At 47.8% G+C, this 12,093-nt stretch overlaps 1 protein-coding gene across 1 annotated transcript in view; it reads right to left on the bottom strand.

The window, feature by feature from the left end:
- Positions 1 to 717: 717 nt before the first annotated feature.
- The window catches only part of TVP23A (trans-golgi network vesicle protein 23 homolog A), a 37,543-nt gene continuing 26,167 nt past the window's right edge, over positions 718 to 12,093 (bottom strand). The window contains exons 5-9 of the mRNA XM_027118353.1: positions 4,731 to 4,875; positions 3,551 to 3,640; positions 3,190 to 3,318; positions 1,820 to 1,948; positions 718 to 777 (exon numbers count right to left, since the gene is read on the bottom strand). Of these exons, the coding sequence (XP_026974154.1) occupies positions 718 to 777; positions 1,820 to 1,948; positions 3,190 to 3,318; positions 3,551 to 3,640; positions 4,731 to 4,875 (553 nt within the window). The remainder of the gene's footprint in view (positions 778 to 1,819; positions 1,949 to 3,189; positions 3,319 to 3,550; positions 3,641 to 4,730; positions 4,876 to 12,093) is intronic.

Genomic DNA, 12,093 nt, shown 5'->3' with positions numbered 1-12,093 from the left:
TCGGAAGCTGTTCCATTACAGAACCTCTCACTTGAGCCTTCGCTGCCTCGGAAAATAAGCCTGAAAAAGAACCAAAGGGACAAGGGGGTGAATGTGTGGCTTTGCTGCAGATATACAGTCACAGGTGCAGACAGCGTAGTGCAAATGCTGTTCCTCAGGTGGAGAAAAAATTAAAGCAGTGATAGATCCTCCTGCTGGGGCTTGTCCTGAGGTCAGTGCACACCACATGGCCGGGCACAGTCAAAAAACCGTCGAATCACCCACATGAGAACAGATTTGGGGGTCAGTGTCGACACCCTGTATAGGAATGTGTGTTCACTATATCCAGCAATTTCCAGTGTCAGACAACTTACAGCGTTTTTTAACATTACATAAAAAGAGAGATGCAAACTCCAAGAAGATCCTCATTGCCATGAGACGCTCACTCTGGAAGACACACAGGAACTGAGAGCAGCTGAGGGAAGAGTAAATTCCCAGTTCCCATCTGATTCCAGGCATGGAAGTGGAAGGTGGGCAAATGCCTTGCCCTCCCCTTCTCTCGTCGCCCACCCCGCTTGCCTACATAGAGTCAAATCCACCTGTTCAAGGTGAGGAAGGTGGGACCCCTCTAAAGGGCCCACCCAGACCACAGGCCCAGCTGAACCCAGGGGAGCTGCACTTCCACGGGAGCCCCCGGCCCTGCACGGTCCAGGCCGCCACCTCGATCCCACCTCTTACCTAATACTTGTGAATCTCCAGCCCCTCAAGGCCAGGCTTCTGGAAGTTTCTTGGACAGGCCTGCAAGGGGAAGAGGCTGCCCTGGCTTTCTGTCTCACATGTGTGTGGCCTGATCCTGCTGATTCAAGGCCAGAGCAAACCCACAGTGAACTGAAAGCCTGTAGGGCTGGTTGCTCCAGGTCTTGGTGTGAAGCTGCACTGTTCACATTTAAGATGGTTCAGACCATTTCAGGAAGAGCCTGGTCAAATTTAGAAGATCTATTTCTCTCCTAGAACTAAGGCTAGGTTTTAAAAAAAAAAATGTTATGGTTCTTAATTCTGTCGTTTAAAGAAATCACTCAAAACCGACAATGGCAGTCACAAAAAGACAAGCGCTGTATGATTCCACTTAGGTGAGGTCCCTAGAGTCGTCAGATGCATGGGGACAGGAAGTAGGTGGTTACCTGGAGCTTGTTGGTGGGGGGGAGGGTGGGGAATGGGGAGTTAAACATTCAGTGGGTACAGAGTTTTGGTTTGTGAAGATCAGAGTTGTGGTGACATGATGATGTGGATATACTGAACTGTACACTTTTTTTTAAAGAACTCTGCCTTTTTTTTTTTTTTTTTTTTTGGCTGCGTTGGGTCTTCGTTGCTATGTACAGGTTTTCTCTAGTTGCGGCGAGTGGGGGCTACTCTTCATTGCGGCGCGTAGGCTTCTCATTGCGGTGGCTTCTCATGTTGCAAAACACAAGCTCTAGGCACGCGGGCTTCAGTAGTTGTGGCTCGCGGGCTCTAGAGTGCAGGCTCAGTAGTTGTGGCGCACGGGCTTAGTTGCTCCGCGGCATGTGGGATCTTCGTGGACCAGGGCTCGAACCTGTGTCCCCTGCATTGGCAGGCGGATTCTTAACCACTGCGCCACCAGGGAAGCCCTGAACTGTACACTTAAAAATGGTTAAAAGGGTAAATTTTGTTGGGTATATTTTAACCACACACACAAAAATGCAACTAACCATGGAGGCCTGGCTGATATGGAAAACATCAAAACCTGCCATTGCCAACAGGCCTCCCTGACTTTTAAGTGTCTGGAGGTCAGGGGTCCAGGAATCAGACTTCAATAACTCACCGTCTGGAGCACCGTCTGGGACAGAAAACTGGCTGTGACTTTGCTGATGTCACTCTCGCCTCCCATCTTACAAAGGACGTAGCCGTACAGGTTAGCGGCTTGGAGAGAAATCCCAGCTATCACAAGGGCCTGCGCTCAGACAAAGCAAATGTAATTCTCCTAAGAGCACGTATTGAAATATTCCTCCCAAAGCAAGTAGGAGTGGCTCCGGCCCACACCTGCTAGTAATAGCCAACCTCTATGGAGTGCTTACAAATACTCATGGACCCCTTTTAATCACCAGGAACCCGAGAGGTTGGGGCCGTTATTATCCCATTTTACAGGGAGAACATGGAAGCTCAGGGAAGCTAAAGTTGCCTGAGGTCGCAGAGCTGGAGCGAGGCTGAGCCGTGATCCAGACTCCAGAGCCCACACTTTTTTTTTTTTTTTTTTACGGTACGCGGGCCTCTCACTGTTGTGGCCTCTCCCGTTGCGGAGCACAGGCTCCGGACGCGCAGGCCCAGCGGCCATGGCTCACGGGCCCAGCCGCTCTGCGGCATGTGGGATCTTCCCGGACCGGGGCACGAACCCGTGTCCCCTGCATCGGCAGGCGGACTCTCAACCACTGCGCCACCAGGGAAGCCCAGCCCACACTTTTTTATGCTGTTGCTCAGACTGTCCATAGATATTTTGTTTCCTCATTGAATGACTCAGATCATGGCAATGCAATAATGATAACTCTGAAATAAAACTGCAGAACCCTGCGGCTAGCTTATTCCTACTGAGGAAGGGTTCCCTATCCAAGGTAGGACGTCATGCACTTTTTCTAAAAACTCCTCTCTCAGCAGCATTATTCAGAGCCAAAAGCTGGAAACAAATAACCATTGATTATCTCACTGATGGATAAATGGATAAACAAAATGTGGTCTAATACCGTGGAATAGTATTCATCCATAAAAAAGAAAGCAGCACTGACACCAGCTACAACAGAGATGAACCCTGAAAACAATACGAAGTGAAAGGGCTCAGTCACACAAGACTGCATATTATATGATTCTTTTACAGAAAATGTCCAGAATAGCCAAATCTATAGAAACAGAGAAATCAGTGGGTGGCAGGGGCCCGGGGGACAGGTGTATGGGGAGGGTGATGGCTGAAGGGCTCAAGGTTTCCTTCCGGGGTGACGAAAATACCCTAAAACTGATTGTGGTGATGGTTGCACAACTCTGTGAATAGACTAGAAGCCCCTGAATTGTACACATTAATGGGTGCACGGCCTGGTATGTGAATTCTATCTCAAAGTTGTTTCGATGGATTGGTCGATCAATAGCAAAAACACACTCCTGCAACCACCGGTTCTATACAGATGTTTCAAGCAAATGTTGCCTTACCAGCCACTTGAGCTTCAAGGAAAATAAGGAGCTAAAAAAGAACACGATCCAAATCATGGGGCAGATGATGAGGCCGAGCCAGAAGACCCGAGCTTCCGCCTCTGTGGCAGCCACGGTATTTGGAGAGACCTGTGGCGGGAAAGTGATTCGGTTTCAATACTAGCGAAAATGGTTGCAAAGGAGCGTGCTATGATTTTTGTCCACGTCACACGTGCTTCTGCCACATGTGACTTTGAACGGAGCGCCAGCATCAGTGGGCTTTGTGTATGGCGGGGATCAGATCCCACAAAGCTCAAAAGGAACCCATGGGAACTTTCCACGGCCGTTTTCCCGTTCTAGCTTGACACGTATTGGAGAATACCTTTCTGGCTTCAAAAATCCAGTGGCTTTTCCCATCTTCGTCGATCTGGTTCCACCAGCGAAGGCCCACCAGGAGTCGTCCGGTTACATTCTGAGGAAAATGGACAGAATGTCTCCAAGCAGGCCACGGGTCATTCATTGATGAATAAAAGTCACCATTTTATGCCAAACTTGCACCGTGAGAAGGAGGAGAGGGGAACTGAACTGTGGGGCTTTCTCAAAATCAGTTTTGAGGCCTCTAATTCTTAACTAAGCTTACCTTAAAAAGCAACCTAAATGTCCATCGACAGAAGAATGGACAAAGAAGATGTGGTACATATATAAAATGGAATATTACCCAGCCATAAAAAAGAATGAAATAACGCCATTTGCAGCAACATGGATGGACTTAGAGATTGTCATACTGAGTGACGTAAGTCAGAAAGAGGACAAATATCATATGATATTGCTTATATGTGGAATCTAAAAATGTGGTACAAATGAACTTATTAATGAAACAGAAATAGTCACAGATGTAGAAAAGAATCTTATGGTTACCAGTGGGGAAGGGGAGGGAGGGATAAATTGGGAGATTGGGATTGACATATACACACTACTATATCTAAAATAGATAATTAATAAGAACCTACTGTATAGCACATGGAACTCTACTCAATATTCTGTAATGACCTATATGGGAAAAGAATCTAAAAAAGAGTTGATATATGTATAACTGTATAACTGACTCACTTTGCTGTACAGCAGAAAAGTAACACAACATTGTAAATCAACTATACTCCAATAAAAATTTTAAAAACAAAGTTTCATTCATGAAAAAAAGGACTCCCCAGACACACACACACACACATATATATATTCATATTATATGGAATTTTAAAATATATTATTTATAATATTATGTCATATGTAAAATTTACAAAAAATCCAAAGCCCTATGGAGTTGTCACCCTCATATACTACATGTTTGCAAGTAGGACAGAAGCCATTTATTCGACTAAGCAATGTATTTTTTTCTCTAATTTTAAGTGACAGTATTCGGCTTAGTATTCTTAAGTACACATCAGCAGTTTAAACCAAAGTGCCTCTGAGCCCAAATCAGCCACATGCATCAGAACTGTGAGCATCTGGAAACGCAGCCACGTGTTTCAGGAGCGAGGCTGTCACAGGTGAGGGGGCCTTACCTTCACAGACCAGAAGTCGAAGGACAGGAGGAGAAGCACGGTGACAAAACAGCCCACGAAGCTTCTGCTGAACCAGTCACAGCCCACATAGGTGATGGTGGCACTCACTCGGAAAAACAGGTGGAAAAACGTGGCCACCGGGTGCCTAGGGAAGAACCCAGAGCCCCCTCACTCCAGGGCCCAAAGGGCAGTGGCTGAACTCACTCTGTGGTTTCCGTGTCCCACGTGTTCCGCATACATTTAAACCCAAACTCATTCAGGCTGCAGCGCTAACCTAGAAGGCTCGAAACAATCCTCATCACACCAGCATTTTTCCCCCACCCTCTTAAAGAATCCAGTACTTTCCCCTAATTTGACTCCAATATCACTTGCCCTGTTTGCAAACGGGTCACCTTTGAAGTAAGCTGTGTCGGTGACAGTGATCACCACCTTCCTGCCTAGCAGCGACAGTGACCAATTCCCCAAAGGGAAATGCTGGGTTATTCCGCCAGTGACTGAACAGCGCGGCCATGTGCAGCCCACGGGTGCAGAAGCCTCACATCAGCGGGGGCCTCGTGTTCCTGATGGAGGGAAGCGAGCACAACATGCACAAGTCGGTGCCAACCCCTGGCCACTTGTGATGAGCTGCATTTCAACGCTGGAGCCAGAAAGCAGCTGTGTGCAAGGAGGAGGGGGTGGGGGAGGGATGGGCTGGGAGTTGGGGATTAGCAGATGCAAACTATTATATATAGGATGGATCAACAAGTCCTACTGTATAGCACAGGGAACTATATTCAATACCCTGTGATAAACAATAATGGAAAACAATATGAAAAAGAATGTATATAGGGACTTCCCTGGTGGTCCAGTGGTTAAGAATCTGCCTTCCAACGCAGAGGACACTGGTTCCATCCCTGGTTGGGGAACTAAGATCCCACATGCCATGGGGCAACTAAGCCCGTGTGCCGAACTACTGAGCCCTTCTGCCTCAACTAGAGAGAAGCCCGCGCACCACAACGAAGAGCCCGAGCACCGCAACTAACACCCGATGCAGCCAAAAAATAAAAATAAAATAATACGAATTTTTAAAAATAATGTTTATATAGGTATAACTGAGTCACTCTGCTGTACAGCAGTAATTAACAACATTGTAAATCAACTATAATAAAAATTTTTTAAAAAACTTCTATACAATTAAAAAGAAACTATCTTTAAAAAAATAAAAAGCAACCCTGCGAGCCCCATGACGGGTGGCAATACATTGCTGGGCGGGGAGGGCAGGCGACTCTACTCAGCAAACCTCACCTAGTAGTGCCAGATCCGATATCTTGACGGGAAGCCAGAAACCCAGACTTTTCATGGGAAATCGGATTTTTACACAAAGGTCGCTAATTATGTTAACAAAATGCCACAGGCTGTGCTGCACACTGGCCTGTGAGCCGCCGGCTTGCCACATTGGGGGGAGCAAAGGTAGCCAGCAGGCCTGTGGGGGACAAGCCTGCTTGACCTTCCGAGAAGGAAGGTGGTCAGGGTAAGCACCCAGGAGGCTCCTATAGAACCATGGGTTTCTGACGCCCAAGGGAGCGTCAGCTAAGATTCAGAGGCAGGATGTGTAATGACATCTGCATTTACTCCTCATGTTCTAAAGGAAGAAGGGGCTGTGCGGAACCCCAGCTGTCCTCCAGAACGTTCTCACCTGTGCCTTTCAGATGCTGAGCTCTCCTGGCGACCGTACCTGGCATTTAAGAATTAGACATGATCACGTAGCACTTCCAAACCTGGAATGTTCCAGAAGTTAAGACTCTTGGGAGTCTCTTATACCCTTTTCACCTTAAACCTTATTGAGGATCTTTCAACTAATTGTCTAAGTACAATTTTACCCCCTTCACTCCAAGATAAATGAGTTCTTTTCCAATAACTGAACATCCTTCGAGGGCAGAGACCATGTTTTCAATAATTTTATATCCCCCAGAGCACCTGGCATTAAGATTCTCGGCAAATATTTGTTGTGTTGAACCTTATAATCCAGTCCCTTCAGGCTCACTGGGGACATCTGTCCTTTTTGGCACCAGAGACAGATTTCATGGAAGACAATGTTTCCGTGGACGAGGCGGGGGTGGGGTGTGCTGGGTGGGAGAATGGTTTGGGCGGTAATGTGAGCAATGGGGCGCGAGCGGCAGATGAAGCTTCGCTCGCTCACCTGTGGCTATGCGGCCTGGTTCCTAACAGGCCACGGACTGGTACCGGTCTGTGGCCTGGGGGTTGGGGATCTCTGTTGTAGAACAATACAGACTTAAAAGGTTTACAAGAGACCCAAGTGTGCACTGATCCAGGGTGAAACCTGAAAGTTATGCATTCAAATAAATCCCCTGCCCACCCACTGGTTTTCTATTTTTGACTGTGGTTTCCTGAAATAAAATGCAGGAAAAATTCCACCTGTTGGAAGGTTCTGTTTATTTAGTTGGGTCCTGGTTGACTGTTTCCGTAACTTGAATGGAAGGTCTTATTATTGTTGTTCTTGCTGTTGTTATAATTATCCAAAGCAAGTAGAAAAGGATGCCCGTTGTACTTCCATTGTTTTGATCCTGTTTTACGCGGGTTGTTCTCTGGGCAACCCTCCAAACCCTCACTCTGTCCACCTCTGCAGTTTGCCCAGCCTGTGCCCCACCGCTAACATGGATGTGGTCTCAGATCAGCTTTCTAGTTTGGAGAGTTTTGAAGGCCATGGCTTGAGCCTGCCCACCCTTCCCTGACATGGGGTCCTCCGTCCCCCCCAGCCTTTTCTCCTGCCACCTCCGCAGCCACGGAGCACACACGCGCCGACAGTCACCTCCACCTCTCAATGCCACCAGCTTCCAACTCCCCCCTCTCAGGCATCCACCTGGTCACCCCCTTGAGAGGCAAACAGTACAGAGGTGCCTGACTGCCAGGGTCCAAATCCCGGCTCCAACCTCTGAGTAGCTCCTCGGCTGTCCCTAAGCTACGGAACCTCTCACCGCCTCAGTCTCCACTTCTGTAAAATGGGAATGCCCACAGGAGCCACTGCCGAGGGTATTCGATTAAAAAGATCAAGTGAAGGTAGCAGGTATGTAATGCCTGAAACACACACCATGCTCAGTCATTGTGAGCAGCTGACAGTCTCACTGTCACTCAAAACCGTTCCAAGGGCCAAACTGTAAAATTCCCCCTCTGACCACAACCTTCTCTCTCTCACTCCCCAGGGGCTGACTTTTCAACTGTGCAGGGATCCCCCAAGACTCCTGATCTCCCCATATTCCCCCAGCCCCTCCACTTTCACCAACGAAACTTCCTTATCCTCAGCGTGAGTATTTTCTGGTCAGTATCCATCTCGCTCCCTCCACCCGCCAGGCAGAAGCCTGTTATCTCAAGAGGAGGAGGAGAGAATGACTGATGGAGAAAGGAGAAATGAGATCACCTAAGTCAAGGTGGGGAGGGTCTAGCTGGGCTTCTGTTTAAATTTAAATCCACTTTCACAGTTCTGGGCCCAGGACAGGCCTTGTCCCCCACCTTGGAGGGAAACCCGGTAGGTTCTCATGGAATGTGCTTGAAAGTTACCCGAGGAGGCCTTAAAACGCACGCAACACTGCCCTGGACCCGGGACATGCAGATTCAGATCTGGAGTGGGGCCTGGACATGAACTTTGCGAAGGAAAAGCACTGTTCTACCCTGGATTCACAAACTCCAGCCCAAGGGCCAAATCTGGCCCACTTCCTATTTCTGTAAATAAAGTTTTATTAGAACGCAGCCACGCTCACTCAATCGCTGGCAAAGCCGAAAATATTTACCCAGAACTTGTGCCAATCCCTGCTCTGGATGGGCAATAAGAACTTGGTGATAAAATTAGGCTCCATTCAAAACAAACCAAAATGAAGCAAACTGTCACTAACGGCCTCTTCTCTCCACCTGCACCCCCAAAAAATCCCCTTTCCAAAGCTGCAGGGTGGGAGCTGCCCGACTGGCAGAAACAATGGATTGTGCTAGAGGTCAGAGCAGTGTTATCTCTGGGGATGGTAGAGGGCCAGCAACTGGGAAGGCGCACAAGGGGGCCCCCAATGCTGGAGGTGCTCCGCATCTTGACCTGTGTGGGCATGTGTATAAAAATTCATCCAACTGTGCATTTAGGATTAGTGCCCTTTACTGTATGTATGCTACACCTCAATAAAAATTCTGATCGAAGCCATTGACCAAAGAAGAATCTCTGCAAGTCACCCTAAAATTTCTACATGAGCTACAGCCCAGCAACTGCACTCCTATTTACCCAAAGGAGTTGAAAACTTACATCCGCACAAAAACCAGCACACAGATGTTTCTAGCACCTTTAGTCATAGTTGCCCCAGATTGGAACCAACTAAGATGTCCTTCAATAGGTGAATGGATACATCATAGTACATCCACACAATGGAACGTTATTCAGCGCGAAAAAGTAATGAGCTCCCAAGCCATGAAAAGACATGGAGGAACCTTCATGCATATTACACCGTAAAAGAAGCCAGGCTGAAAAGACTACATACTGTATGATTCTAACTCTATGACATTTTGGAAAAGACTTAGCTATAGAGATAGTAAAAAGGTCAGTGGTTGCCAGGGGTTAGGGGAGAGGGAGGATGAATAATTGGAGCCCAGGGGATGTTTAGGGCAGTGAAACTAGTCTGTATGATACTGTATTATACATTTGTCAAAGCCTGTGGAAGGTACAATTCCAAGAGTGAACCCTGATGGATACTATGGACTTTAGTTAATAATAATGTACTGGCTCATCATAACAAATGGATGACACGAATGCAAGATGTTAATAATAGGGGGAACTTTGTGGTGGGGAGGGGCTTATGGGAATTCTCTGTACTTTTTGCTCCGTTTTTCTGTAAACCTAAAACCGCTCTAAAAAATGGACACAGTTTGGGGGCGGTGCCCTGTCTAGACAGAGTAAAGTCGGTGGTGGGCGTGGGGAGGACTGCATCCCACAGGCACCATACGCATCCCCCCTTCCCACAAACTTCTAAAGCACGTTTGATTTGGGGCCGGGTGGGGGAAGGTTGATTTAATCCTCAATTCAGCAGTGATCTAATAGTCTCTTTAAAAGTTGCCCTTTATTGGTTTCAAATACTTTGAAGACTGACTTCCTCATCAGACGTCCTATTTTAAATTCTCTTTCAGACACTCTGCAAAGTCTTATGCTTTTCACTGTGGCAAAGGTCTGAGGAAAGATGGTATCTTTTCTCCTTGCTTCACTTTGCTACGAAAATAGCATCTGAGATGATGTCTAGAATTTGTTTCAAGATAATCCGGGGGTGGGGAGTGGATGGGGGTGAAGACGAAACAGGCTGGTCACGTGCTGATCATGACTGAGCAGGGCAAAGGGAATACCAGGGTCATTGTTCTCTGTACTTTTATGTAAATTTGAATTAAAAAATAGAACAACAAAGAAATGATCAGAGGCAGCCTCAACTTTGCATTGAGGCAAGACGCGTTTCAGAAAAAAACGAGCCCATTGATATTCTGGGGGCCATCTGTGGTCCAAATAAAAATAAATTCAGACCTAAAAATCCCCAGTTGAGTAATTGGCTATTACAGTTGAATGTGTGAGAAAATTCCAGAAAGCAGGTCCTTTCGTCTGGGCTTACCAGTCCCTATGTAAAAAAAAAAGGGCCACCACTCTCTGTGGAGTAAAAATGCCCACTCTGGCCCCTACCTGGACAGTGGGTACAGTGGAAGCCAGAGAACCCGGATCCACATTCATGCTCCATCCTTGCTGCACACATGGTCCTGGACAGGGCACTAAACCACTCAGAGCCTCAGTTTACTCATCTATAAAATGGGAGAGTTACATTTAACCTCAGACGTCCAAGGCTTCTGGGATGAAAACTACCTATGATTCCAGATCAGAGGGGGCCTCAGGTCACTGTGGTTAATATCACTCTATTTATTGTTTGATTCATTCACGGTCGAGATCTTTGAGAACAGGAGAAAGTGAGAAAAAGCCTCGGCAGGTGACGATCTTTTTGGATGTCTTCCGTTAGATGTTTTTCCCTGTTGTTGAAAAGAAGTACGATGCTGCTATTTATTTCTTCAGCCCCGACACCCACTTAGAGTCAGGTGGCTCTTCTGCTAACAGCAGCGTAACACCAGGAAGACGTGGGAGGAAGGGGACTCCGAGGTGTGACGGAGAGACGGCTAAGACCACATCTGCCCAGCCCTCGGCCCATCCACCTGCTCCCCACATGCCCTGGAACCTGTTAGAAATGCAGGATCAGCAGCCCCACCCCAGGCCCCCTGAGCCCCAATCTTCATGTTAACAAGACCCCAGGTGATCTGTATGCTCACTGCCATCCAGGAGCCCTCCTTTGTTCCATTTTCAAGATAAACTCAGTTCAGGGAACAAAGCAGGAAGGAAGGAAACCACACCCAAAAAAGCAGAGGACCCTATGAGCCCTTCAGAAACCGTGTGGGCCTGGCTAACCCAGGGCGTGCGCCATGGGGGCGGGACTGTTCTTCTCTAGAATGCTCCAGATGCAACAACAGCTCCGTCAACCTTCAGACTCCAACTTCTTGCTTCAAATGACGGCACCTCCTCCTCCTCCCCCGACATCTGGGCCCGGGACGGGCAGGTTTAAGGCTGTTGGGATGTCTGAGCAGATGCTGATTGCTAAGTCCTCATAGCTTTGATTCAAAGGTCAGCACAATAGAGGTTTGAGTGTGGAAGCGAATAAAAGAACAGACGTCCCTCTGGGCACTAAGTCTTCCCTCTAGTTTCTGTTCTTTCTTTCTTTTTAGAGAGACACTCCAACTTTATTGGCTGGGTATGCGTGGCAGCAAAACGCCGGCAAAATGTCAGCGGGCCCCTGGCCGCTCGGCCCTGGATGGGCCCTGTGCAAGGACCCTCACCTCTCCCCTGGGGGCACCCAGGCCAATTCCCCTACCTCCACCCCAGCTACTGCTCACTGCCCCCTGCTGCTGCTGCTGGAACCACGGGCCAAATTCCTTAAAGACCCAGAGTTTTCAGAAGAAATGGGAAAACAAAAGAGCTGAAAACAAGCCTTCAAACAAAAACGTGTACACGCATGTCCACGGCAGCAACATTCACCATCACCGAAAGGTGGAAACCACCCAAATGTCCATCAGCGGACAAGCAGATGAGCAAAATGTGGCCTGTCCACGCAATGGGACGTCACTCAGCCATAAAAAGGAATGAAGCACAGATACCTGCTACAATGTGGGCGAACCTTGAAAACCTTAGGCTCAGGGAAAGAAGCCAGACACGAAAGCACAGATACTGTATGATTCCACTTAACCTAAGCTACCCAGAAAAGGCAAATTCATAGAGACAGAAAGTAGAACAGAGGCTCCTGGGGGCTGGCGGGAGGAG

This window comes from Aethalodelphis obliquidens, unplaced genomic scaffold (assembly GCF_003676395.1).
Source record: "Aethalodelphis obliquidens isolate GAN/ISIS:26980383/991018 unplaced genomic scaffold, ASM367639v1 scaffold18, whole genome shotgun sequence".
NCBI lineage: Eukaryota > Metazoa > Chordata > Mammalia > Artiodactyla > Delphinidae > Aethalodelphis > Aethalodelphis obliquidens.
Note: the sequence above shows the minus strand (reverse complement) of the source record. Positions and strands in the feature narration are given on the sequence as shown.